Genomic DNA, 27,698 nt, shown 5'->3' with positions numbered 1-27,698 from the left:
CGGTCTCCCAAGGGCCCCTGCCCCACGCACCCTACCAACAGCTGTTTCCCCAAAGCCAGCAGGGCTCAGGCCCCTCTGGTTGCCAGCCTCTCTCCCACAGCCACCTTCTCCTGGACAGGCGTGCGTGCCCAGGAGCCCTCCATGGGGCCTCGTCTGCCGCCGAGCCTGCAGGAGCTACTTACAGGCACCAGTATCTGCTTGCAGCCGGCGGCCAGCACTGTGTCCTGCAGCATGCGGTCCGAGATGCCGCTGAACAGCATGTGGCCGGGGGGCAGGCTGGCCAAGTGCAGGTTGAAGAGGCGCTTGAGTTCGCTCAGGGTGAGCACAAACTGTTTCTGAAAGGTGGCCTGCACAAAGGCCCTGAGTTCCCGGGCTACGGGGTTGCCGGCAGAGCCGGAGGGTGGGTGCCCATTGAAGCTGTCCCCGCCTGCCGCCCGCCCGGCAGGCAGCCCGTTGGCCAGCCCGCTGTGGAGGCCACCGCCGGGCGAGGTGTCCATGGGCTCCTCTTCGTCCTCCACCTCCCGCTCTTCTTCGTCCTCCCCCTCCTCACTCATGGGCTCCTCCTTGATCCGCACGCCGGGCAGGACCGCGGACGCCTGCAGCTGCTCCTTCCTCCGCTGCAGCTCCCGCTCCAGCAGCGCGTGGTTCTGCTGGGCCTGTCTTTTGGCGACTTGAACTCTCTGGTCCCCAGAGACCAGCCCCACAGGTCCTGGAAGAAGACAGGGCTGCTCAGGACAGTGTAGACCATGCAGGGAAGGGCCCACGGCCCCTCTGCCCCACGGACATGCCCCTCCGTTAGAATGGGGACACTCTGCTGACCAGCGGAAGGGGACAGGAAAAATGCAAGCCAGCTGGTGCAGAAGCAAGTAGCTCAGTCTTGCCTCTCACCACCACCATACCCAGAAGGAATCTGGCTACCCCAACCATGAGGGAAGACACAGAACCGGAAAAGTCAGATTTCCACATTCAGAGACCCAGTAGGTCTGAAGCAGTAGTAGCTGAGTCCCTGCCAGTAGCCACCTTGCCAATCCAAGAGGGTGAGAAGTCTCCAGGCCTGGAACCCAGACACTGCCCTGGAGTCCAGAAGCCTCAGTCCCTGAGGCAAGGCTTTGCCACTAGACAAGCCTTCAGCTGAGGTCTGTGGGGAAGGGGAAGAGGGCACAGAAGGTCGGCCACCACTGAGCCCCACATCCCTTCCAGGCAGAGCCCTGACAAGCCCCAGAAAAGCAGCCCTTCTGGAGTCAGGGTCAGGGTGAGGGCCCGCCCAGCCAACGCCCTCCACACCTGATTGTCCGTCCAGCTTCTTTGGCATGGCTTCCTTCACAAGATTATAAACTTTTTCTAACCTGAAAAGAAGAACAAACACTCTTAACTGTAAATCACATCCCCGGTTATCTGCCTCCCAACAGAAACGTCCCCACAAGATGCCACACATGTGGAGTCTTGGTGGTCCCTGCCTGCAGCTGGGAGCTGAATGGTGGGGGTGGGCAGTGGCAGCCCACCCTCCCTTCCTTGGCCGGCCTCCCGCCAGCCTGCCTTGGGCCACACAAGCCTGGGACCTTGCTCCTGAGTGCTTTCCCATCTCTCCCCAACCCCTCAGAATAGAGGCCGGTCAGGTCGGATCAGCAGGAGGGGCTGTGCCAGGCCTCTGCCAAGGGGGTTCTGGGATCACGCAGCAAAGTCCACCTGAGTGGAGGAGGGGTGCACACAGCTCCAAACTGGCAGTCGTCATCCCAGCCGCAGCCAGGCTGTGCTCCCTGCTGGAGCCAGGGTGGCCGGGCATGATGTGAGAGTCCTCTGCCTGGCTGCCCCTCGTCTGCCCGACAGGCTCTCACTTGGCCTGGATGCCTGTCCACAGCATGTGCTGCCGCTGCACCACGTCTGGATGCTTCTTGATGAACTCCCCGTCATAAGGCAGAATGAACTCCCAGCCCTTGTTGATCCTCACTACGGCCATGTGCTCCAGAAAGTCCTTCACGTCTTCCGTGCAGAGCTGCGGGGAGGAGGCCAGGTGAGGCACGCCCAGCCCCACTCGGCCCCCATCCCTGCAGTGGTGGGACCAGGCCTCCGATCAAGCAGGACACCACTTACCTTAGTCACCGCTGCCACCTCCTTCCTTACCACCCACCGGCTCTGTGTGAACTTCCACATCTGAGGGAGAAAAAGAGGTGTGATTCCAGGACTCCTGGGACTGTACCCCAAGCCCCTGCTGCTGTCCTGGGAGCCTGGGATGAGGGCACAGAGTGGAGGCCCCAGGCCAGGCTGGGGTGTCGGGCAGACTGGGTCTGGATCCTGGCTGTGGGCAGTCACTTCCACCCTGAGCCTCCGTCTCCTCCTTTGTGGAGGAGCTCCAGGGCCACCTCCTCCAGGAGGGCAGCTGGACCCACTCCACAGCACAGAAGCTTCCTGGGGTGGGGCATGCCTGGCCCGTATGTCACTGACAACAACTCAGACCTGACAAGACCCTCTCCCAGACAACCCATATGACAGTGTCTGCATGAACAGAGAAGAGCTGACAGGCAGCGAAGGCTGAGCCGCACACGTGTGCCAGTGTGAGCATGGCCATCGATGCCGCTGCGCCCTGATCCCCAGAGATGAAAATAAACCACACAGGCATCCAGATGCTCAGTACCCAAAGGAGCCGGGACACCCGGGCGAGAAAAGAGAAAATGGAGACACTCCCCTAAACAGCTTAGGGCTGCCTGGTATGATCAGACCTGTGCATGAGCTCACCAAGGTCACCACAGACAGCTCCAAGGAGACACTGCTGCAAACTCAAAGCCCACTGCCAAGGTCAAGGGAGGGAGTGCAAGCCGCAGCAGCTCAGGGGCCAAGCCCTGAGGAGGGATACCTTGGCTGGGACTTCAGCTCTGGATAAGCGTGGGGGTGGGGTGGGGGGCAGGACAGGGTGACGGGGTGGAGGGATGAGCCAGCTCAGGAGCAGCTGAAGCCTGTAGCCACAGTGCAGGGAACGGTGTGCCAGGGACTGTGGTGAACGGGGAGTGTCAGCCCCGTTCAGAGTGGCAGCTCTTTGGGGGTTTAGGTCCAGAGATACCAGACTGTCCAATTATTCATGACAAGGCAGAAATCTAGCGTGAGTCTGATTGCTTTTTGTAAAAATAGACAGTAAGTCATTTTAAAAATATCACTCAGGTCAAATAGCTCCTTGGTCAGAATCTATCTATGGGCTTCCAGGCTAAGAACTCAAAGGTTCTTGTGAAACTGAAGACTCCAGGGTCCGAGGGGAGGGAGAAGCAAGACAGAGTCCAGAGCCCTCTATTCCCCACCGCCCCACCGGGCCCCACGTTCCTGCCCTTTGCCCGCTGCCTGGGCGAGGGTCCGGGACACTGTGCAGCCCCCATCCACCCCCCGAGCCCCCCACCCCCCGAGCCCCCCACCCTCCACCGGGAGGCCAGAGGGCCTGGGCACTTACCACAAAGTCTCGGCCCCTGCAGAGCACCTCGGCCGGCACGCCACTGTGAGGACTGGAGGAGTCCTTGGGGTACAGGATGTCACTGCCAAGGGGACGGGGTGGCTGGTCAGGCCCTGTCCTCAGCCCTCCTGCCTCCCACTCCCTCAAGTTCTGAGCGGAAGCCCAGGCCTCTTTCCAACATGGGCCCCAACAGCTCCCATCACCCGCCATTTTCCCCGGGAGCCTGGCTCCCTGAACCCGTGTGGGAGGAAAGCAGCAGCCTCCCCTACACAGACCCGAGTTCTTCTCCTACCCCTTTCCCAACGCCTCCCTCACACATGGGCCCAGCCCCAAGGCCCCTGCATGGTCGGAGGGTCAGGGGCTCAGAGACAGACAGGCTGAGCCCAGGACTCTGGAGGACAGCGAGTCCCACATGTAAAGCAGGTAAGATGCCAAGAGAGGCCTGCAATGAAGCAACACCCAAAGCCTTACCCCTGGCCCAAAGGGAAGGAGTGGGCAGTGTGAGTTGAGGCAGGAGGGGTCAGGAGTTGGGATCCGGACAGACCCCAAGCATGGGTGAGGTTGAAGCCTTTGGGGAGAATGGGCACTCAAGGGCAAATGACAGGTGCCAAAGCTTAAAAGCATTTCCACAGCATAATCCTGACACCACATCCAGAGGCAGACCCTGCTGCCCAGAGACACATACTCCTTGGCTCCGCCTGCCTCCCCCTGCCCCCTCAAGCCCACCTGGCACCCAACTACTGCCTTCCTTCAAGGCTGAGCTGTGCCCACCTTGAAAGCCCTACAGGACAGCGCCCTGGCCTGGGCTGTCCACCTCTGCCACATGGACAGCAGATGTCCACTAGTGAGTCAATGGGGTCCATGCACTGGACTGTCATGGTGCCCACCCCACCCCTAGACCCCAGGCCTCGCCTCAATTTCCTAAGGACCAGACAGCACAGGGCAGGGCATGGAACAAGCAGTCCAGACACATTTACTCAACAAACGGGAGCACTCCGTATCGCGTCCTCACGGGGACACAGAAGGACGGGGCATGGGAAGACCACTGCCCACACGGGTGGCAGCGAGCCCCAAAGCACCGGGCAGACAGAACGCCGGCGGGCCCACATTCAAGTCGCAGGACCGACAGGCCATGAGCAGATCGGGGCGCGGCGGTGCTGGGCCAGCGTGAACCCCCGCTCTGCGGCTGCCCAGCTGCCAGGCGCCTGGTAAGTCTCTGGGCCTCCCGTGGGCACACGGCCCCAGGGCTCGGCGGGCACGGTCTCCCCTGGCTTTCATCCACCCACAGCGCACACACATGCGGTCCCGATTAACAGGTGATGTGCCACCCCAAAGGCCCTCATAATTAAATGCTGCCAGGCCCCAGAAAGCACACAGGCACCGTCCGTTTTCCAGGGCAAGGCTGTCACCATGTGGTTGTAACATGAACATACTTTGCAGTTTTCTTGGCCAACCAACTGGGAAATGATGGACTTTTCACAATCAACAACTTTTTAAAAAATCTAGAACAATTTATACTCTGACAGATTGCTCACTTTGTATCACATTCCTAAACAGTGAGTATTCAATGTGTTCTACCTTATACAATTCAGAAATAATTCAAGTGTGCGTTAAACATAGTCAGGTTTACCAAGGGTCGGCCATGTGTCAGGCATTATACCCAGTACCAGGGAAAAGGGAGTCAGGACAGTCTCTGCCCCCTAGAAACCGACCATCTAGGGAGGAGGCAGAGTCTGGAGAAGGAATCACAGAAGAGAAACTAATAAAGGCAGCAAGCCACAAATCCAGGACCCATGAAGCCCAACAGGATACATAAGAAATTCCCACTTAGGCACATCTTAATGAGCTGTGGAAAACCAAAACCAAAATAAGAGAAAATCTTAAATGCAGCCAGAGAGAAACAAAGAAACACATGTTAGACAGTGGAACATTGGATAGACAATAAAAACAATGAAGGTCAGAATACAATGAAATTCTATTGGAATTTAATAACCGGGAGGAAAGGAAATATAACCAAAGGAAGGAAAATAACCAAATTAGAATTCTATACTCAATAAAAAATATCCCTAACATTGTAAATCAGCCATACTCCAATAAAATTAAAAACAAAACAAAAATATTCTTTAAGAACAAAGGTGAAAGAGACATTTCCGGACAAAGCAGAAACAAATTTATGACCTGCAGACGCTCACCTTTGCAGAAGGAAATCATCATGGTTAGAAACTCAGAGACACAAAGAAATGATGAGCAAAATAAATTAATTCATTAAAAAAAAGGATATTAACTGGATAACATAATGTCTTACAGGGTTTAAAACAGAGAATTAAAATATACAAATACAATGACAAATGAGAGGAAGATCAACATAAAATATCCTACAGGTTGTTGAACTGTCATGGATGAGGGTAAAAAGTAGCAACTAATATTAAATTGAGAAATCCATAGGGTAATCACTGAAAGAGTCAAGAAAGGTAACTTCCAAGTTACTGGTGAAAACAGTAACAAGAAAAGAAGGTAAAAATGAATATAAAATGCAGTGTAAGCAGGACAAACAGAAAGCACTAACATAGATTTAAGCCCAAAACTTAGAGTTTTTGTCAGTCAGTAAATCAGTACTTACATTCAATTTAAATGGGTTAAGTGCTCCCAACTAAGGGACTAGAAGAAACTTACCTCTTCACCACCCAGTTTCCTTGGACCAACATCGCCACCTTCTGGATGCCACGCAGAACAGCCACGGAGTCGACAGAGGGGCCCAGGAGGCTCATCAAGTTGGCAAAAGGCATGACCTTCACTGAGGAGGACACAGGAGACATCAGACAAGCCAAGAGGGGCCTGGGCTCACGTAACAAGTCCAGCAGGACAGTGGGAACGTAACAGCTGCAGCCACTGGCTTCTCACTCCGGGCAGGCACCCGCCTCTCACTGAGCCCTGGAGGAATACCCAAGGAGGAAGGCAGGAGTGCCTCATGAGGAAGACCCAGCCCAAGAAGGTTTCAAAATTCACCCATGATCACTTGGCTAGTAAGTGACAGAGACAGGACTTGAACTCAGGCCATCTGGGTCCAAAGCTCACGCACTTGATCATGGTGCTCTGCTCTCCCCACCCCCAACTGAGCCCCCAGCCCTAGTGAGCAGTGGCAGGGCCTGGGGAGGCCCACATTTTCTGGAGCAAGGCCAGCAGCCTGGACCCCAGGGAGCTCCCCTCTGCACTCCGGCCCCGCAGCCCCTCGTGCTGGCATCTCAGAGGAGCCTAGGACCTGGGACTCAGCTCTGAGGTTCGAGGCTCACGTCCTTTCTGAAGATTCTGGCCTCAGAGTCCTCACTGTGGGGAGCCTGCTGAGGGGACACACTTCACTGTGAAAATGAACACAGCTCACGCTCACGCGCGAGGCTCTGCACAATCCTTTAAGGAGCCCCACCTCTGCATCTTCACCTCAGCCCGCAGCTGCCTTAGTTCCTTTTCATAAATAAACAACACATCCCAGGAAGGCCAGTGGCCTGCCCAGGCTCACAGGGACCTGTGGCCTGTCACCAGCTTCAGTGCACTTTCCAAAGGCCTTGGGCCTCGCTCCTGGGCCTTAAGTCTGTCCCAACTCCACTTCCCCAGGAGGTGGCAAGGCTGGGGCTCCCCCAGGGCAGGGCTGCCCACTCACCGTTTTTCATCAGGATCTTGATCTGATCAGCCAGGGGCAGGGTGCGCAGCTGGGCCATGGACAGGACATTACTGGGGGCCACGGGTTTGTCTCTATTGAAAACCAACGCCAAGGGTTAGGAGGCCAGGGGCAGGTTGGCGGGTGGTAAGGGGCAGCGGGGAAAGGCGTCTGGCCCCTCTACTCACTTCTCCTCCTCCTGGCTGGGGGGCATCAGCATCATGAGGTACTCACTGTCGGGGGAGAGAACGGTCAGCAGCTCGCAGGGCTCTGTCCTTGCCCCACCCTGGTCCCCAACCAGGTTGTATCCAAGCCGCCGCCCCGAAGTCCCACCCCCGCTCCTGGCCCTCTCCAGAGGACGATGGACCCCTCCACATCTTCCCACCATGTTACAGAAGGGGCCACAGCCTCAAAGCAGAACCCACGAGAGAGGGATGCTCCCGGAGGCAGAGTCAGGTTCAGCAGCCCTCCGCAGCCCCGGCCTGGCCGAGCTCACCTGGGGGACTTGACAAGCTCTGTGTTCTCAACCCCACTGGAGCCCTGGCACAGCAGGTACTGGCGCTCGTGCTCAGAGCGACTGTCCTGCGGGGGAGGAGCAGGGAGTCAGAGGACCTCAGCCAACATTCCAGGCCGCCCCCTGCAATCTGGTTTTCAGCCTTGCATCACCTTCTGCTCGTCACCCACTGTCGGGCTCCAAGGCCGGCCACAGGACCATCCCGACTTCCTGAGCAGAGCACTCAAGGCCTCTGCATGTGGCCTCAACCACATTCCTTCCTGCCTTTACGACTGCACAGTCCCAGCGCACCTGTGCCTCAGTGCCGTCTGATACAGGAACACAGACAGCAATGACAAAAGTAACACCGCGCGCTCACTGAGCACCTAGTATGCACCAGGCTCAGTCCCCATGGCTGTACACACACCCCGACTCATCCCACCCCCAAAATAACATGAAGATAGGAACCGTTATTATTATTCCCATTTTAATAGATGAGGAAACGGAGGTTCAGAAAGGTTAAGTAACTTGCCGAAGGTTACACACCAGGAAACAGGAGAGCTTTTGGAAGTCTGACCCAAAGTCTAAGGCTCTGTCAACACAAAAATCTCTTTCAGGAAGGTTCCAGAAGTTGCTCTACCTCGACAAAAATGTTAGGGAGCCGGAGCCTGTGGTGTCTTTGTGAGCTAATATTCAATTGCTTCCCTTAGTCAATATAGTTTCAAGGACTGGGCTCTAAGTCAAGTACAGTAAAAATCACCCTTGGCAGGTGAGGTGCACAGTGAACTCAGCCATGGGACAGATGGCTGATTCTCCATGGAGCACCTGATGGGGTGTCTAGTCTTCATTCAGGGCCCATGATGCATAAAAGCCTCACTGATCCCAACAAGAGGCTCACACTCAGCAAGAGCCCACTGGCCACCACCACCGCGGGTGACACGGTCACTCACTCCCCGGGGGCACACAGGCAGGAAAGCGGGAACACAGGACAACCTGCCCCCAGAACCTAACCTCTCTCCTTGTGGCACTACCAAGTGGCTACAACTCAGTCTGAAAGAAAGTGGAAGTGAGACGATGAGGCCACCAGGTAACACTTCCAGGGCACTGTGGCTTTTCTCCCAGGAGCCCACGGAGGCCAGCGTCCATGCCGCCCAGGGACCTCGGCTCACCCTCAGGCCGTAGTAGTGCAGGTGGACCCAGGGCTCCTCGGCATGCTTCTTCTGCAGGAACTCATAGGACTGCACTCGGCGCTGGCGGGCCTGCTCCGACTCAGGCCGGGAGAACCGCACCTGGGGTGGGGGGGTGGGGGGGCAGGACCTCAGGCCTGGGGCACTTCCAGGCGGTCATCCAGGGCCTACCCGGAGGCCAGAGAACCTGGCATCTGGGGCATTTCCCACTCCCACCCACCTCATGCCCGGCAGATTACCCCTCCAGGTAGTCCAGCCAGAAGGTTCTAAGGGATGGACTCTTTCCGTTTCACCCGCAGAGCCCATGCTCCACGCAGACCCGCCCACCCTTGCTGCCTCCAGGAGCACAAAGGTGGCCCCACTGCCTCCCAGCTGTGCTCGCGGGGCCTGGGCTCACCGTGATCTGCTTCACGTCTTCCTCTGCCTCGTCCTGGGAAGAGTCTCCTGCTGCAAAAGAAAAGGCCTTGCTCGCAGCCTCTTGGGAGGCTCTCCACCCCACCCACCAGGCAGGCCTCAAGCAGTGGTGTCTGAATTCTCCTCCTAGACAGAGGTAGCAGCCTAAGTCAGTGGTTCTGAATTTCCCCAGGGAAATTCAAAGAGACTCTTGGAAATTCAGAGACATTTCTGGTGGTCAAAATTGTGGGGGCGGGTGCTACCGGCATCAGGGGGTAGAGGCCGGGGATGCTGCTAAGGATCCTGTAATTCAGCCCTTTCGTGCTTTTCCCACGACCGACCTTGCCTGCTAACATGTACAGAGAGACACAGCGCTGGGGACCCCGAGCTCACCCTCATTGGCCGCCTCTCTCTCACGGTGCTTGGCGTCTGCCTTATCCAGGTAGGAGAAGCTGGGCCGCAGCTGCAGGATGCCATGTAAAGGTGTCAGGTGGAGCTCACCTGGCAGAGGAAGAAGGGCTTGGACCTGACGCTAGGAGCTGAGGCTGACCCACCCAGCTTGGCTCACGGGAGTCACCAAGGGCCCCAGATTCCCTGAAAGGCCTCAGCTCACTGCCCAACTGCCTCCCGCCTCTGCTCTAGCCCCCAGTCCAAGAGCCTTGGGATCATCAGGCTGACAGCCATTTGCAACCCAATCTGGCTGTGTTGGACATAGCAAGCACATAAACCAGATCAAGACATGAACCCTTGACTCAAGACGTGAACTTTGACTCTGGCTCAAAGTTGCTTCCTTAAGGCTTACCTGCAAACCCTCCTCCACCAACATTCAAGGACCTCTGGACCTGGCCCCCACTCCCCTCCCTACAAATTGCTTGTTCTGGCGCCAATGGCGACTCAGTAAACACGCCCCACTCTCCCCGGCCCCCACCCAGGCCTCTGCCAGACCTCCCTCACTGTCTCCCTAACCCCACATCCTCCAACCTGTCTCCCTGTCAAATCCCACCCATCCTATTAAGCTGGCTAGTGCAGGGACTTCCCTGGTGGCATAGTCGATAAAATTCCACCTGCCAATGCAGAGGTAACAGGTTCGCTCCCTGGTCTGGGAAGATCCCACATGCCGCGGAGCAGCTAAGCCCGTGTGACGCAACTACTGAGTCTGTGCTCTAGAGCCCAAGCTCTAGAGAAGCTACTGTGATGAGAAGTCTGTGAGCTACAACTAGGGAAAAGCCTGAGCAGCAACAAAGACCCAGCGCAGCTCACAAATAAACAAACAAAAGGAAAAAAAAAAACTGGCTCATGCAAACCAGGCTGGAGAGGGGCCTGGCGGAGGCAGGTAGAAGAGTGTCTACACCATCTCTGACACAGATCCTAACTTTTCCTTGGGCCTCAGACCTGTGCACTGGGAGGCCGTGCAAAGATAATCAGTTTCAATCAAGTCAATGTAGGCTTGAAAGAAATCAGACACGAGGCTCTGTGGAGGTTCTCTGGGACACCAGAGGGAGCAGAGTGCTTGAGATGAGGAATAAATACATGACTAGTCAGAGGAAGGAATGTGGCTTTAAGGACTTCCCTGGCAGCCCAGTGGTTAAGATTCTGTGTTCCCAAGGCAGGGGCCCTGGGTTCGATCCCTAGTAGGAGAACTAGCTCCCCCATGCCACACACAAACTAAGATCCAGCACAGCCAAATAATTTTTTTTTAAAAAGAAATGTGGCTTTAAAGAACTATGTCCTTGAGATATGAGTTCAAATCAGAAGAGTATAGCTATTTGATATTACTTTTATCCTATCCCAGTTTATCGCATAAGTGTTCAAATTTCTTTATTGCTTTATAAATTCTAAATACTTATAGTAAACTTGTACTTTTAAACAGCTTTACTGAGATAATTCACATAACATATAATTCACCCATTTCAAACATACAATTCAATGTATTTTAACATATTCACAAAGCAATACATCCAGTACCACAATCAACTTTAGAACATTTTCATCACCCCAAAAAGAAACCCTGTTTCCATTCCAATCTCCTCCCAGCCTCTGGAAACCAAAACCTACTGACACTTTCTGTCTCCATGGGTTTGCCTGTCCTGAACATTCCATACGCATGGAATCATGTAACATGTGGTCCTTTGTGCCTGGCTTCTTTCATTTAGCTTAATGTTTTCAAGGCTTGATATGTTGCAGCACATATCAGTACTTCTTTCCTTATTATGGCTAAATAATATTCAAATGTATGGCTATACCATATTTTGTAATTCATGCATCAGCTGATGGACATGTGGATCATTTCCACTTTTTTCTACCATGAATAATGCTGCTGTGAACACCTATGTACAAGTTTTTGTGTGGTGATGTTTCATTTCTCTCGCATAGATGCTTTCTAGGAATGGAACTGTTAGGTCATAAATACCTTGTATTTAAGACAAAATTCTACTCCTGTCTCAAAGGTCATGCTGTGTGTGTGTCTGTGTCCCAGAAGGACGATGACCATGAAGCCCCACCCAATCAGGTTTGGCAGTATCTGTAAGCCCTTAGAGGTGGCAAACCCCAATCCCCTGACAGCTTGTCTGGCCTCCGTGGGTGAGAGGGCAACAGGCAGGAAGGCCAGGGGTCTCCAAACGGAGGAAATGTGCTGCAAGTGTCAGATGCTTTTTTATCTCTCTCTTAAGTGGCAGGAGGAAATAAACTACAAGTGTCAGATTTTTTTTCCTTCTCTATACAAATTTAAAAAGGAGGTTTCTCTTAAAATTCTGTGTTGCCATGACACCTGGTTCCACTCGAACTTAACTTTTCTCAAACCTTGAGCTAACCAACTGTTTTTTTTCCCAATGAGTTTTTCTTATGGAAATGTTTTTCTTAAGCTATGTTAATGAACTATGTATTTACCCTAGATTCTGCCTTTCTTCAAGATGGTTCACATTAAAACTCAGAAGCGGTAAGGGCTCAACAAACCAGTGTTTTACTCATACATTGTTCTTCTAATCTATGTTAATGAAACTATACATTTACTTGGAAACCTACCTTTCTTCAAGATTCATGTCAATGTTTATGGCCTGGGATGACACGCCTTGTGCCCATGTTCTCTCAAAATGCACGTTGTGGGCGAGGCACTTGGTGCCAGTCTCCGAGCTTTGAGACATCCCCTTTCTCTAATTAGCAGCCTGTCGCTGTGTAACATCGGGCTAAAGGCTAGCAGGGGGCACTCTTTCTGCCCCCTTCTGATGTCTATGTCAGAAGCTTTCTCTATCCCTTTTATACTTTAATAAAACTTTATTACACAAAAGCTCTGAGCGATCAAGCCTCGTCACTGACCCCGGATTGAATTCCTCTCCTCCAGAGGCCACGAATTCCGGCGTCTTTCATGGCTCAGCAACATCCTTTTCAGATGCAGCCTTCGCGGTGTCCTCGCCTGGCCCCAGCCCTCATCCTGCTTCCTTCCCACCCACTCAGCCCTCACGGCAGCCCAGAGTGGGTACCTTGCCTGTAGAGTGCGGCAGCGTAACGGGACGTGTTACTGGTGGTCTGGGAAGAGCAGAACGTCTGCTTGTCCATCAGCTTCCTGGAAGCACAGGGAGAACGGAGGTCAAGGGGAAGGAAGCTCAGGCCTGGGCCTGGAGGCACAGCCCCCTCCACCCCGACACGGGAACGCCAACAGCCAGAGACCAAGGCCACACTTGCTGCAGGAGGGGCGCTGGGATGAGGAAACCCAACTGCGCCTCGAGGCACGCAGCAGATGGGAGCTCCCTCTCCTGTCGTGGCGCCAGCTTTCCTCTTGGCCCAGTTAGAACTTGGTCAAAGGACCCATCTTAGGAGGGAAGATGACTTCCCTGGGGACAAGTCCGTGTTGGGGATGAGCCCGTGCCAGGCCCAGTCATGCAAAGATGAGCCACTGGTGGGGAGCCCAGCTGTGGGGCACAGGGCCTCGGTGTTGCTGAGGGCTGTGGAAGGCTCATATTTGAAGAAAGCGAAGCTTGGCGCCCTTGGGGCCCAGGGAACTCACGAGGAATATGTGCTGGTCTCGTCAGCGCAGGCCCCATCCACGTTCAGCGCGATCTGCTCCCCTTTGCTGCGGCAGTAGTTGGGATTCAGCGTGTCGATGGCCATCTCAAGCTCTACCTGCAGGCAGCAGGCACCCCCACCAGCTATGAGGACCCCGAAGTACAGCCCTCAGGAGAGCCCCCAACCCCACCACACCCGCCTCCTAACTGCAGTCCCTGCCCAGAAGCGGGACTGACACCATCCCTCCCGAAGGCCCCTGGGCTTCAGTCCACACAAAGGCTACAAGCCCAAATTCCAAAAGAAGGGCCTGAGTGCTTTTTGTTGGAGAGGGTTCACGTAGTTTTGCTTGCTGCCACATTCCACTCCCCAAAGTCTATATTAGGTACCAACATTTAAAAATCAAGAGCTTTTCTCTTTTCCTTATTTCCAACTTCCTTTCAAATGTCAGCAGAATTGGCAATGCTGGTGTGGCTTTTTACACGCTAACAGGGCTTAGAGCCGCAGCTGCCTGAGGACAGGCTGGTCTCCTGGTCCCTGTCACCCCAGCCCCAAGAGGCACGAGATTCCCCATATCGGGCTCTCTTCACATGAGCCCTATCCTGTGAACTTTAGTCCACCCCATCCCGTGTTCTAATTCATCTCAGGGCTCACTCCTGCCTGGACTCTCTGGAGCTGCCCACCACCTTTCTTTCTGGAAGTTTCCTTCTGCAGCTCTCAAGGCCCTGCAAGTTACTGGTTTCCTTCTTCACTCTCCAATCACTCCTCTGGGCTTCTTTCAGCTCCCACTCTATCACCACTCCTGTCCCTCCACCCCCACCAGGAGGCCAGTCCCACCTTCTGCTGCTTGGGCTTGATCTTGGCTGAGAGGTGTGGAATGTCATCATACGTCATCGAGGCTGGACGCACTGGGTACTGGGGAAGGGAAGGGAGCCGTCAGTCCACCCTGCCCAGTCCTGCCTAGAGCTCGGCTCTAGGGGTGCTGGCCAAGAATCAATAGCTCCTCTCCACTCCCGCCCCAGACCAGAGGACCCCGCTGGTCTCCTGCATCCCTTCTCATTGGCTCCAGCTAGACTCCTCCCAAAGAGCCATTTTCACACATCCAAGGGACATGCCCAAGCATTAGGAACCCCAACAAGCCCCAGCATGCACGGCCCTATGGCCCCCAGGAACCCAGTGCAATGCCACCCGAGTCAAAAGTAAGGATCCGGAGTCCTTTACAGGCCACCCAGGTGGAGAAGGACAAGGAAAATGAGACCACAGGAAGCAAAGAGGGAAAACAAAAACTGCTCGCTGCTGAAGCCTGACAGTCACCTGCCACAAAGGATGCTGTGGCCTCAAGCCACTGCAGCCACTCCACCTACAGGGCACCCTGGGTGACCCTTAGGAGGGAGAAAACAGGAAGCCTGACAGTTAAGGTGCATAACAAAGGAGCGATTTCAAAGAGCCCAGGCTGTTCCCACTTCCCACACACAGAGAAGCTGTTTGTTTGCAAAACTCCTATCTATCCTCTCTCTCATCTCTTCAGAATAGTCCCTCAGGGCTGTCTGAAAGGCTATCTCCCGGCTCTCCTCTTCAGTAAATCTGCTGAATCAAATATAAGTCTCATTCAACTGTTAGGTTGTGCGTTTGTTTTTTTTTTTTCCTGGTCAACAGATCTATGGGAATCACTATCCCATTCTCTCTCCTTGCGCTGATGGGCGGTGGAGGTGGTGAGTTAGTCGCTAAGTAGTGTCCAACTCTTGCGACCACATGGACGGTAGCCTGCTAGGCTCCTCTGTCATGGGATTCTCCAGGCAAGAATACTGGAGTGGGTTGCCATTTCCTTCACCAGGGGATCTCCCTGACTCAGGAATCAAACCCGGGTCTCCTGTGTTGCAGGCAGATTCTTTACAGGCTGCAGGCTCATGTGTGGGGTTTTCCATAAAGTTGGAAGGGAGCTGGTCTGCCAACTGACCTGCTCAGAGAGGCCTCTCTGGGCTCCCGTGTCAACCGGTATGAAGCTATTTTGCACCACACATGAGCGTACTGCTCTCAGATCGCTTCTTTTGCTCTGAACAAAGAAGGCCATGGCAACATCCTTCCTCACAAACCCACTTTTCCTTTCTTTCTCCAGTACTGTATGTACACCCCTGGGGGGTTGGATGAGTCACGGTTCGGACTCACTCTCAAAAGACTGTGGCCAACGCTGTGAGAAGCACCACAGCCTCCAGAAGGAGCCTGGCGGAGGTGTGGCAGTGCGTAAAGTAAACCCTCCTTCGGAGGCCATCTGAGATCAGTTATATTCTAGTCCAGGGTAATGGCTGTTCCCTAAAAGCTCTCTTAAATAGCAAGAGTGACTCCTCCCTGCTTCCTGGGCTGCAGCTCAGGTCCAGGAGCAGCCTGGAGCACAACTGGTCTGGACTGGGACAGACTCGCCCATGACAGCCCGGGAGGGCCCCTGGTCTGTGAAAATCCAGGGCAGCCCTGTGACCTCCAGACCGCTGGGAAGGGTGGTGGGGAAGGAAGCCGGATCTGGAATCAGACAGTCCTCCCTCTGCCACTTGCTCCTCGTGTGCTCAGGCAAGCTCCTTGCCTCCCAGGACCACTAGGAACAGGGAATGAGGCAAATGGAGCCAACGCCCAGCCGGGCCTGGCGCACCATGAACTGTCACCACCACCCGGCCCATCACCACTCTGCAGCCAGTCGAGAAGCAGGCGTAGAAGGCCCTGAACGACAACCCCCGGCCCCACGGGCCCCACACCAGGTCTCTTCCTGGCATACCAGCACGTACTAGGAGGGAGCTGCCGCCCCGTCCCAGGCCCGTTGTGCGAGCTCCTAGCCTCCCTGGGCCTTTTTCTCACATGCAACACAGCGACAAAAATACTGGGTTGGGTCAAACAGTTCGTTGGGGTTTTTCCATAACATCTTATGGGGAAAACCCGAATGAATTTTTTTGACCAACCCAATGCTTAATAATCTTATTGCTGGGAATATAAATTTCCTCAAAATATTAAACATAGCTTCCACACGTTTCAGCAATTCCAAGGCAAATGAAAACCTCTCCACACCAAACACCTGGGACAGGAATGTTCACTGCAGCATTATGCGTAATAGCCAAAACATGACAACAACCCAGATGCTCATCAGCTGATGCATGGAGAAATAAAATGTGGTATACAAATCCATACAATGGGGTATGTTCATACACATTATAGCAAGAGAGAATCTTCAAAAATTCTCACTAAACAAAACAGCCAGGCACAAAGGCCACATATTGCATGACTCCGTCTATGTGAAATGGCCAGAAAAGGCAAATCTATAGACAGAAAATAGGTTAATGGTTGCCTAGGACTGGGGGGATGGGACGACAAACACTTCCTAAAATAGACTGCTACCGGTGGTACGACTCTGTGAACAGACTAAAATTCACTGCATTTACACTTAAATGGGGGATTTGCATGGGTGTGAATCAGATCTCAGTAAAGCTGTTATTAAATCACAATAATAATAACCACTATAGGCTACTGTGGGATGAGATGAGTTACCATATGTAAAGTGCTTTGAATGATTTCTGCAGACAGTCTAGGGTTACAAGGAGGAGTGACCAGGATTAAACGATTGGCCCAGGGACTTCCCTGGTGGTCCAGGGTTAAGACTCTACATTTCCAGTATAGGGGGCCCAGGGTTCGATCCCTGATCTGGGAACTAGATTCCCCATTCCCCAACTAAGACCTGGCGCAAGCAAATAAAAAAGTACTGGCCCAGCAAAGAGGGGAGCGGTTGGCTGATGCTGCCCTGGAGCTGCCCAGAAAGCTCCTCCCTGAGTCTTAAGTACGGCAGCAGTCGTCATTCGTGTGCTAATATCGTACCAGGCAGTGTTCTAAACACTTTAATAAGGACTCACTTGATTCCCATGAGGACCCTATCAGGCAGGCATTATTACTATCACCACTGTGCAACTGCAGAAACTGAGGCACAGACATTTTTTTTTTTTTAAGAAACTTGCCCAAGGACTCACAACTGAGCCTCCCTGCTAGTAGGCTGTCCCCAGGGCCCAAGCTTCATCCGATACACTGTTCTCTTAGGGTTGTCTTGGTTTTCCCATCTTTGAAATTAAAGACTACTACTGACCCATCCATGAAAGCAAAGAGACTGTCTGAGCACACCCTCTGTGCCAAGAATTCTAAGCGACTGGAGGTTTCACATGGTTCCTTGTCTATCACTTACTGTGTCTCCCCCTGCCCCCTTACCTTTATGTCTCATAATTACCTGAAACAGATAGAGCTTCTCTGCCAGACTTTTGGCCAAGTACACGTCGATCTGGGAACAAGAGAAGACGACTTAACTGGGAGACAGAACTCAATGCCCAGCCTGCCCTGGGCACATGCTTGCTCCTCAGATTTCAGGGATAGGGCCCTGAGGCAGTCTTGGGGAAGAAGAAATAGCTCAACCTTTGCTAAAAACAAAGGGAACCAAATCTCCAACCTGGGTACATGTCCTCCGCCCAGGCTCACTATACCCCAAATAAAAATGTATTGCCCGAGGGTGCCCAGATCAGATGCACCCTAGAGGGACCAATGAAATGCTTTTCTGATGAGGAAGGGGCGGGGGAGGGCCTCCTCCCTGTGCCCTCCACCTCCTGTCCTGGGTTGGCCTGTCTTAAGGTGGTCTGACTGGCCCTACTTTCTTTTCAACGCTCACTGCCTCTGCTGCACCTTGCAGTTTACCTTCCTGTTTCCTAGCTCTTCCTATGAACCATGGTCTCTCCCACCTCCAAGCCTTAAGGATGAGTGAAGGCTCATCAGGCACGGGGAGGCACACGTGGAGGAAACAGCATGTGCAAAGGTCCAGTGGCTCTAGGATGTGTCTGAGTCTGGGCTGACCCTGGAACCACCCCTTCCTTATCAGTCTTACAGACCCTCAGCTTCCCACGGGAGGGAGCACTGCCTGGCTCACCGCTGTCAAAGCCCCCAGCACATGATGGATTCAGTGAACAACTGCTACATGACGGAATCTGGGTAAGCCCATGCATCCAACAGTCACTGAGTATTAGTTGCCAGGCACTGAACTTGGCTTTGCAGACAGTGGTGAACAGAACAAAATCCCCGCCCTGAAGAGGCTTACACTCTAGCGGAAGAAGACTTATGTGTAGGGGTTGAGAGGTGCTGTGACCAAACGCAAGGCATGGCCAAAGTAAAGGGCTAGGGAGGGCGTGCACGAGAACGTCACGTGACGCAGGCTGGTCAGGGAATCCTCTCCGACAAGGTGATGCCGGATCAGACACCTAAAGGAGGTGAGGGGGTCAGCCAGGCAGGTACGAGGAAGAGGGTTCCAGGTAGAGAGGAAGCCACTAGGTCCTTGGCTGGCCTGAGGATGGATGGAAGGCACGCCGCCCCGGCAGTTACCTCCTGTACGACTGGGTCATCCTCTTCATTGGCCATACTAGGGGGGAGCCAGCCACGTGGTCCTCAGACTCGATCTGCAAGGAGAGCGAGAGGTCTGCCAGTCATTCAACCAACACACCTGCACACCCATTCTGTAGCCAGTCCTGCTCTGAGAGAGAGAAACCTGAGGCAATCAGAAACAGATCTTATTCTTATATCTCTCATGGAGTCAAAAGTGGACAGCCCACATCATTTTGGCTGATATACCCCATCAGTCAAAAAAATAAAAAGTAACAACAACAAAAAAAGCAGGCAGAAACCACCAAGCAGTGGGTGCAAACAGGTGGACCCAAGACATCACATGTGGGTTACATCCACGGGAAGGAACAAATGACTAGCCTCAGGGGTTTTCTGACTACTGACAAAGAATTCACCGCCAGGCAGGAGGATGGTGGCTGGCTGGTCCACAGCCACGAAGAAAACACTCAGAAAGTAACTGGGGGCCGTGGGGAACCTTCAGAGGAGAGCCCGACGTGCAGCAGGAAGGGCAGACAGTCCCAAGGCCTGGATCCCAGGGTGACTCCGTCTCTGATAGCTGACTTTCAAGCTGACTTTAAACCCAACCCCCCGTGAGATGACCTCCTTTCTGTGATTTTTTCCGTGTGTGTGTGTGTGTGTGTGTGTGTGTGTCTATGTCTAAAAATGACCCTCTTCACATGCATACTCTTCTCTCACCTGTCCCTGTTTAATAACAAGGAGACTGAAACTCAGACACTATTTTGTGTTTTACCAAAGCCACACAGGAAGCAAGAGGACCCAAGAAGACATCAACACCATTCAACTTCAGGTTGCAGTTACAGTTTGGGGAGTTCAGGGGAGGGAAGGGGAGTTTGGGCTGGGTCTTGAAGGACAGAAGGATTTGGACAAGCCAGGATAGCAGAGGGGAAGAGGGACTCCAGGCAACAGGAAGCACTTCGGGTACCTGGAGGAGAGAAGGCAGGTCTCCGTGGTGGAGGGTAAGTACACTATCCCTCAGTATCAGTTGGGGAAGAGGCGGGGGGTGGTGTGTGGGGGGAATACCTTACAGAAGATGGCAGAGCACTTGGATATAACCTCAGCATATCCTATACTTTAAATCATCTCTGTGCTTAGTCGCTCAGTCGTGTCCAACTCTTTGCAACCCCATGGACTGTAGCCTGCCAGGCTCCTCTGTCCATGGGGATTCTCCAGGCAAGAATACAGGAGTGGGTTGCCATGTGCACCTCCAGAGGATCTTCCCAATCCAGGGATGGAACCCAGGTCTCCCGCAAGGTGGGTGGATTCTATACCAGCTGAGTCACCAGGGAAGCTCTAAATCACCTATAGGTTACTTATAATACCTAATACAATGTAAATACTCATAAATACAATGTAAATACTATGTAAATAGTTGCCAGGGGCAAGGCAAATGTAGTTTCTGAGGTTAGCTGAATCCATGAACATGCAGGTCTGACTATAATTCACCTTCATATTCCTAAAAGGAAGGAGATGCTCACAGTTAGAAAGGCATCTAGGCAGACTTTCCGGGTGGTCCAGTGGTTAAGAAACTGCCTGCCAGTGCAGGGGACATGGGTTCCATCCCTGCTGTGGGAACTAAGGTCCCACGTGCCAAGAGGCAACTGAGCCCGAACACCAGAAACTACTGAAACCCACATACCCCAGAGCTAGTGCTCTGCAAGAGAGGCCTCGCCCGTGCGCTGCAACTAGAAAGCAGCTTCTACCAGCCACAAGTAGACAAAGCCAGCAGGCAGCAACAAAGACCAAAATAAATAAATAAGGCACCTGGGCAGCCTCTGATCTCAGCCTTTCCCAGACCTCTCCTTTTGGTAAGCCCAGCTCAATTTTTGCCTAATCTACTTAACACTGGGATGCTTTAATATTTAAAAGAGTACTTCCATCATGGGATTCAATGGCATCTAGGCCCCTGTCCTAGCCATCATGCAAAGTCATCTTGTTTATTCCAGATACACATTCCACACACCAAGAAGGCTCAGGCCAAAGCACTGGCATCACCCTGGATATTTCTCTTCCTCTCATCCCACACCAGCAAATCCTGTAAGTTCTACTTTCAAAGTATGTCAAGAATCTGGCCACTCCCACTGCCACCTCCATCTCCTGCTGCCTTAGAGCAGCAGCCTCCTAACTGGCCTCCCTGCTTCCACCTTGAACCCATATCTAGCGGTCATAGCACTCCTCCCCCTTAAAAGTCTCCCCATATCACCAGAAATAAAAGCCAACATCGTTTCCATCCCATGTGAGGCCCTAAACAACCCCTCCCCGACCCTCTTCCTTTCGGACCTCATCTTCCACAGGTCTCCCTCCCTTCCCCAATCCCACCTCTGGGTCTCTCTCACTGCTCCACTCGCCCCCATAACCTCACAGCTCCCTCCTTCACCTCTTTCAAGTTTTTGCTCAGATTCTACCTCATTGCTGAGGCTTTCTCTGTCCACCCAATTAAAACCACAATACCCTCCCAGCCAGTTCCTTCCCTCTCTGGTTTTCTCCACAGCCTGTATCACCATGTGACAGTTCACAGCTTTGGATTTATCATCCATCCCCACCCCACCCCCACTCAGCAGTAAACTACAAGGCAGAGATTTCCATCTATTGCGTCCCTCGCTGTACCCCCAGAACGGCAACCAGAGGCCAAACTGCCAACATTCGTTGGATAATAGAGAAAGCAAGGGAATTCCAGAAGAACATCTACTACTGCTTCATTAACTACGCTAAAGCCTTTGATTGTGTGGATCGCAACAAACTGTGGAAAATTCTTAGAGATGGAAATACCAGACCACCTTACCTGTCTCCTGAGACGCCTGTATACAGAACAAGAAGCAACAGTTAGAACCTCACAAGGAACAACTGACTGGTTCAAAACTGGGAGAGGAGTACGTTAAGGCTGTATGTTGTCACTCTATTTATTTAACTTCTATGCAGAGTACATCATACAAAATGCCGGGCTGGATGAATCACAAGCTGGAATCAAGACTGCAGGCAGAAATAGTACAGCTTCAGATACGCAGACGATACCGCTCTAATGGCAGAAAGTGAAAAGGAACTAACGAGCTTTTCTTGATGACGGTGAAAGAGAATGAAAAAGTTGGCTTAAAACTCAATATTCAAAAAATGATCATGGCATCTGGTCCCATCACTTCCTGGCAAACAGAAGGTCAAAAAGTGGGAGCAGTGACAGATTTTCTTTTCTTGGGCTCCAAAATCACTGAGGATGGTGACTGCAGCCATGAAATTCGAAGACCCTTGCTCCTTGGAAGGAAAGCTATCATTCCCCCACTCAAAACACTTCAACTGTCACATAGTTTATCCAAATTCCTTTCCATGGCCCCAAGGTCCCATATGATCTTGCTGGGCCTCAAACAAGCTAAGCCCCAGCCAGTCTCAGGAACTTTGCACATCATCTATTTTCCTCAGGTCTTTTCAAAAAAGGCTGGCTCCTTTTCACTAGATATCACCATCCCCACCCCCTCCAGGAATAGACAAGTTTCCCTGACCATTCACCTTAAAGGCCCCCACCCCTGACCCAGTTCCAGTCACTACCAAAGCCCTGTTTTATTTCTTTCATGGTTCTTATCATAACTTGGAATTACCTAGTTAGTCTATTTGCTTATGTGTTGTCTGTCTGGCAACCCACTCCAGTACTCTTGCTTGGAAAATTCCATGGTTGGAGGAGCCTGGTAGGCTCCAGCCCAGGAGTCGCAGAGTCGGACACAACTGAGCGACTTTCCTTCCTTTCCTTCCTGTCTTCTGCACTAGAATGTATGCTCCATGAGTGCTCTCAGATTGCTTCAACCATAAAACAGATGATTTAATTTACTTTGTGGAGTTGATATGGGCATTATTATCTTTTAAAAAAATTCAAGCTGTTCTCCCAATATCTAGAACAGTGAAGGAAACAATATAGTATAAAGAAAAACTGAGTAAATGAGTGCATGAGATCAGGCAGTGACAGACCCTTTACCCATAACTCAGCCCCATCCAGAGACTAGCAGCCTCACGGTTTGGGCCTCCTGGACACTCGAGGACAGGGGTGTGGTCTGTACTTCCAGGCCACCACAAGGCAGCAGTGACCACCTTGACCTCAACAGGGTTTCCTGTGACCACAAAGGTACTCTGTGGCAGTGGCTCTGAGGCACTGGGCACAGAAAACATCCCCACCAGGGGGCTGTTCAACAAATGGAAAGGGGACAAGATAAAATCTAAGGGAGGGTCCAGAGCAGAGGAGATGCCTGAAGGCCATAACTGGGTCACGCAGGAATCTAACCTGTAGGCCAATCAGAAAAACAGAGGCAAACAGAAAAACAGTCTCCAGCTACTGGGCAGAGAGAGACAACACAAAACTGAATGAAGGGGTGAGGGGCCCAGGGTAAACAGTCTCAAAGCCTGGATTCTTATTGGCTGTGTGCCCCTTCTACAAGGCATCTCCCCTTTTTGAGTCACTCCAGTTTCCACCTCAATGAAAGGGAGAGGTGGCCTAGAGGCAAAAAGAATTAATTCTTAACTCATAAGACCCTCCCTTCTCTAAGGACTTAATATATTCATCCTCATGTAATCTGTTCGGAAGCTCTATAAGGATGTATTGATATCATTACCAATTAACAAAAGAGGAAACTCAAGTTCAGAGAGTAACTTACCCAAGGTCACAGTGCCAGAGAAAGGCAGAGCTAAGCCACAAACCTAGGTCTAGCTGATGTCAAATAGCCTTATTCTCATTCTTAACGACTGTGCTGCCAGATTCTTTAGTGGAAGGCAGGATGGTGTAGTGGGTAAAAGCCTGGACTCTGGAGTGAAACTGCACAGGTTCAAATCCCAGGTCTGCTAACTAGTACCCCTAGCCTCTTGAGCAACATTTGATCTTCACTATTTTCACCCCAAAAATGGGGATAAACAAAAGCAACAACCTCAGAGAAAGAACTGTGAAGAATTAAGTAAAGTAGAAACGTAATCCCTGGGAAGGTTTCTTACTTACTCGGCACAATGTTTTCTTCCAATATAAAAGGGCAGGAGACATAGCCACGAAACAAACGCTGCAACCTGGAGCTTCTCCCATCTTACCTTACTCAGCCCTCATCACAACCCCAGGAGGTGCGGGAATCCTCTTATCCCCAATTCACAGCTGAAGAAAACTGTGACAACTGCTTTAAGATCTCCTTTTTCTGCCCCCCAATGATTCTAAAGCTAACAGAACAAAACGACCTTTTTTATTTACTGGCTTACTGACACCTCGTCTGATCAAACCTTCAGGGCCCCATCGGCCGCACGTCGCTGGCTCCCAAATAGCACTGAAGGGTGGCTGGAATAAATGAATGGAGAATTCCAGGCCTAGCCGGACGCGAGCTGATCCGGTTCGGCGGCGAGGAGGGGGCCCCGGACACCCTCACCCTGCCCATCGGGGCGGGCCGCCTGCCCCGCGCCACACTGTCCAATGGGTTTCGCCTCCCTCGCGGGTGGTCAGGCCCCCTTCTCACGCCCACCACGCAGCCACTGCCACGAGCCGCCACGCCGGCAGGACACCGGCTGCCTTCGGACAGGTGCTCCCGCAGGAGGCCCGCCTGAGCCGGGTGGGGCAAGGCGGCGGGACCCTGAGTCACCGCCGGTAGCCTCGGCCTTGGCGTCACCGACTGGCGGGGCCGAGGCGAGGTCGGAGCCTGCGTCCGGCCCGGGTATCCTGGGGCAGGCTGCCCGTCCTTCCCGCCGGAGTCCCAAGAGGCCCCCGGCCCCTGGGCACCGCGCGGCGCGGGCCTCCCGGCCTACTCAGCAGCCCCGCCCAGGCCCACCTCGTGAGTACGGCCCGGCTCCAGCCCGGGTGAGCACTGCCAGGACGACACTCACCTCTCCGCGGGGCCCGCGCGCGGGCGGTAGCAACGGCCCAGGTACCCGCGGGCTGCAGAGGCGGCAGTGGCCAGACTCTCCTCTCAGGCAGCGGCCATGTTGCCGGTGGAGAAACTCGGGCGGACACGTGGGGGGAGCGAGCGGGGCGGGCCCTCGCTTTTCCTTTTACCCACAATGCCCCGCCCCGGCGCCCGCGGATCCGCCCCCTCTGCCGCTCCATTCATGCGGGCGGCCAGCCCTGGCCTGGCAGCAGGGGGCGCCGATGCAGTCGCAAAACAGCTGAAAACAGCCAGCGAGGAGGTAGCAAGGGGCAAAATGTTGACTCTGGCAGCGGTGGGATTCGAACCCACGCCCCCGAAGAGACTGGAGCCTTAATCCAGCGCCTTAGACCGCTCGGCCACGCTACCTAGCTGTGAATGGGGCTTTCCAGGAAGCTATTTAATACATTTACAGGCAAGTACACTTCTGTTTCTTTGATATACGTTTTACTTCGTCCCTATAGACCTATTTTAGAACGTGTCGGCTACTAAAAAGGAAATATTTGCTCCAATAGTTAGACCCACACTTCTTCCGAACAGGACTTAGAACGAAATGCAGTTTAAGAATCTGTTTTCTGAGTAGGACGTTTAACACTTTAAGCAGGTTAACCCACGCCGGAGTAAATGATGGATTTCAACAGTAACACGCACCAGGGGTTCCGAAAGCCAAACCCGTGGACTGGTGTCGGCAGTTTTCTCTAAAATTATGTTTTAATTTTTAGTTACACAGATAATATGTGAATTATTGCAAAATATGAAAACTTTGTAGATAAAGTACTAATGTTCTTTTACCTTTGGTATCTAAGTTCCTTCCGCAGGGATAACCATTATACAGCTTAGTATACTGCATGTCCTTCTGGATCATCTACTGTGAATTTATGTGAATATATATGGATATATTCATATGGATAGATATATCCATAGAAATAGGTGTTTTGTTTTTATTGTTATGGATTTTACATAAATATAAATATTAATCATACTAGTAGTATTTATTGCAACTGACTTTTTTCACCTATTTTTTGGGGTATCTATCCATATTGATATATATGTAGATATTTTAAAATATAGAAAAAGTACAAAAAAAATCATCCATATTCCCACTACGTAATATCGTGGCATTTTACTTCCAATTCTTGTCTTATGTATATGCTTTTTATTAAAAGTGTGAATGTGATCCTTTTAAAAATCCATTAAGAATATATAGTGTGATCTTGCTTTTTATTTACATAATCCTTACTACATTGTACCAATATTATTCTGCAACTTGCTTTTCTACTCCAATATTACATTTTTTATTTATTATGATACATATGGATCTAATTTATTCCATGCTATGAAGATGGACATTTAAGTGGTTTATATTAAGTTGTTATAGTCAAGTTTCTGGTTAATATCCAGTTGGCACACACCCTGATATTTGGGCATTCCATATTCCTCCGTCTCTTCAATTCCTCCTTAATGGATATTTTTTTTCTCCATCTACCTTTAAAATAAGTATTGACGTACAAAGATTTTCATTGTACTGGGAGAGTTTGTTACTTTTAAAGCAATCTTTAATAAATACAGAAGCAGCCATCTCTCTCGGCCAGGCATTGTGAGAGGATCAAAACCAAGTGAGGAATAGTCCTTGCAATCAAGAAAAACATTGACCTGCTGATGTGTTTTAGTACCAGGGGGAACTGTATTTGTTTGTGAGTTATGTGCTGGATTTTCCAAAAGGAAATATCCCTATGATGAAGAATAATTGCTGGAATCTCTGCCTGATACTACTTTTCTAGTAATTGCCTGACCAGTCCAGAGAGGGGGTCTCTGGCGGTCACCTTCTGCACACCGTGGCCAGTGGGCTCTATGGTAAACAGGACAGAGGTCAGACCAATCATGAGACGTGGTGAGTTCCTAATTTGTTCTTTTGACTGTACTAAGTGTTGGGGTCAGTCTCTGAGACCGACTGACTGGAACTGGGATTTGGGGTGGCCAGATTCTGTGAGATGGACTCGAGAAGAAGAGAAAGCCAGTGAATGGAAAAATAATGATAAAATGAGAGGAAGAGTAGAGAGTCACAGAGAAATTCTGATGGTTTTGTGGCTCCAAGAGACTTTTCCAGGGCCCAGTGGCATTCACATTCTTGCAGACTATCCCTTTATCATTATAATAAATTCCTCTTTTCTGCTAAAGCTAGGGTTATCTGTTAACTTTAACAAATGAGGACTCAAACATAGGTAAACATATTTCCACCAGAACATTCTGCAGCAATTCACATCCGTCCCTACCAATATTTACTAAACAGGATGGCTAACAGGAATGCCAGCTGATCCTGGAAGGCAGAGCCCAGGGCCTCCTTTGGGCGTTTCTTGCAGACCTGAGGTGCCATCACACGGCTGTCTTGTGACTGTCAGATGTGAAACTAATAAGCAGGTGAAGCAGAATGCCGCACCGGAGCTCGGGACCCGCTGGGTCCCAGCAACTTTATCTAAGGGGAGAGAGGAAGGGGCTAAACCCCCACTGTCCTTTTGGTGTGTCTGCTCTGTCCCTTGGCTTATGGGGCAGGTGGATGGGACAGAGGGCAAACCCCACAGATGAAACATTGCCTCTGGCCCCCACCCCCAGTCTAGAGACTGTCAGGTAAGGGGTGTCTATCTTCAGATCACAGCCCCTCGGCTGGGGGCAGCGGGGATGGACATGGGGGCTTAATCCCGGATCCCCAGCAGTCTTCACTCCCTTGCCCCTGCAAAAGGAAATTCATCCCAAACCCGGTCTGAGACCAAACCGTACTGCATGAACCTCCTTCTGGAAAGAAATGAACATTCCCAATAAAATACTTAACCATTTTTCTTATGAAATTTACTAGCATTAGAATTTGTACTGGGAAACTAGTTTTCTACCCATCCACCAGTTGACTGTTTGCCAGTCAAGAGAGTAGTGAACTTTAATGAAACATCCCCACCCCGTCCTCCTGAATCTGACAATGATTATGCAATCATTCTCTTGTCCTATAAAATTGTCTCTACCAGAATAGAAGTCAGAAGAATGGTCACCCTTGTGTGAGTTGGAGTGGGATGTAATGCCAGAGGTGGGGGGCGTGTCTCTGAGGGAGCTTTCTAGAGTGCTGCAAATGTTCTAAAATTCATCAAGCTTACACTTTACTCTATGTAGGTGGTACTGTAATAAAAGGTAAATTTTTTCAAATGTCCCTACCAAATATGGATCTTTGAACTAGTCTCCCTGAGGATTTACACTTCCAGGAAGACTG

At 51.9% G+C, this 27,698-nt stretch overlaps 1 protein-coding gene and 1 non-coding gene across 4 annotated transcripts in view; both read right to left on the bottom strand.

Moving 5' to 3' along the window:
- POLR3E (RNA polymerase III subunit E) overlaps positions 1–24,551 on the bottom strand; it is a 31,199-nt gene extending 6,648 nt beyond the window's left edge. Inside the window, exons 1-18 of one of the 3 annotated variants that reach the window (XM_061152995.1) lie at positions 24,408–24,551; positions 18,543–18,616; positions 17,407–17,457; positions 13,992–14,069; positions 13,159–13,274; positions 12,635–12,717; positions 9,552–9,659; positions 9,163–9,212; positions 8,748–8,867; positions 7,582–7,667; positions 7,274–7,318; positions 7,089–7,180; positions 6,107–6,227; positions 3,434–3,515; positions 2,092–2,151; positions 1,836–1,993; positions 1,285–1,346; positions 183–709 (exon numbers count right to left, since the gene is read on the bottom strand). In XM_061152995.1, the coding sequence (XP_061008978.1) occupies positions 183–709; positions 1,285–1,346; positions 1,836–1,993; positions 2,092–2,151; positions 3,434–3,515; positions 6,107–6,227; positions 7,089–7,180; positions 7,274–7,318; positions 7,582–7,667; positions 8,748–8,867; positions 9,163–9,212; positions 9,552–9,659; positions 12,635–12,717; positions 13,159–13,274; positions 13,992–14,069; positions 17,407–17,457; positions 18,543–18,578 (1,875 nt within the window). In that variant the 5' untranslated portion in view covers positions 18,579–18,616; positions 24,408–24,551. The remainder of the gene's footprint in view (positions 1–182; positions 710–1,284; positions 1,347–1,835; positions 1,994–2,091; positions 2,152–3,433; positions 3,516–6,106; positions 6,228–7,088; positions 7,181–7,273; positions 7,319–7,581; positions 7,668–8,747; positions 8,868–9,162; positions 9,213–9,551; positions 9,660–12,634; positions 12,718–13,158; positions 13,275–13,991; positions 14,070–17,406; positions 17,458–18,542; positions 18,617–24,407) is intronic. The other 2 variants (XM_061152996.1, XM_061152997.1) reach the window with 2 other exon arrangements.
- Positions 24,552–24,732: 181 nt separating this feature from the next.
- Positions 24,733–24,814, bottom strand: TRNAL-AAG (transfer RNA leucine (anticodon AAG)). The gene has a single exon. It is a non-coding gene; the product is annotated as a tRNA-Leu (tRNA).
- Between the last annotated feature and the right edge of the window lie 2,884 nt (positions 24,815–27,698).

The sequence above is a fragment of the Dama dama genome, chromosome 10 (genome assembly GCF_033118175.1).
Source record: "Dama dama isolate Ldn47 chromosome 10, ASM3311817v1, whole genome shotgun sequence".
Taxonomy (NCBI): domain Eukaryota; kingdom Metazoa; phylum Chordata; class Mammalia; order Artiodactyla; family Cervidae; genus Dama; species Dama dama.
The sequence above is the reverse complement of the archived record's forward strand: the minus strand, read 5'-3'. Positions and strand labels throughout refer to the sequence as shown.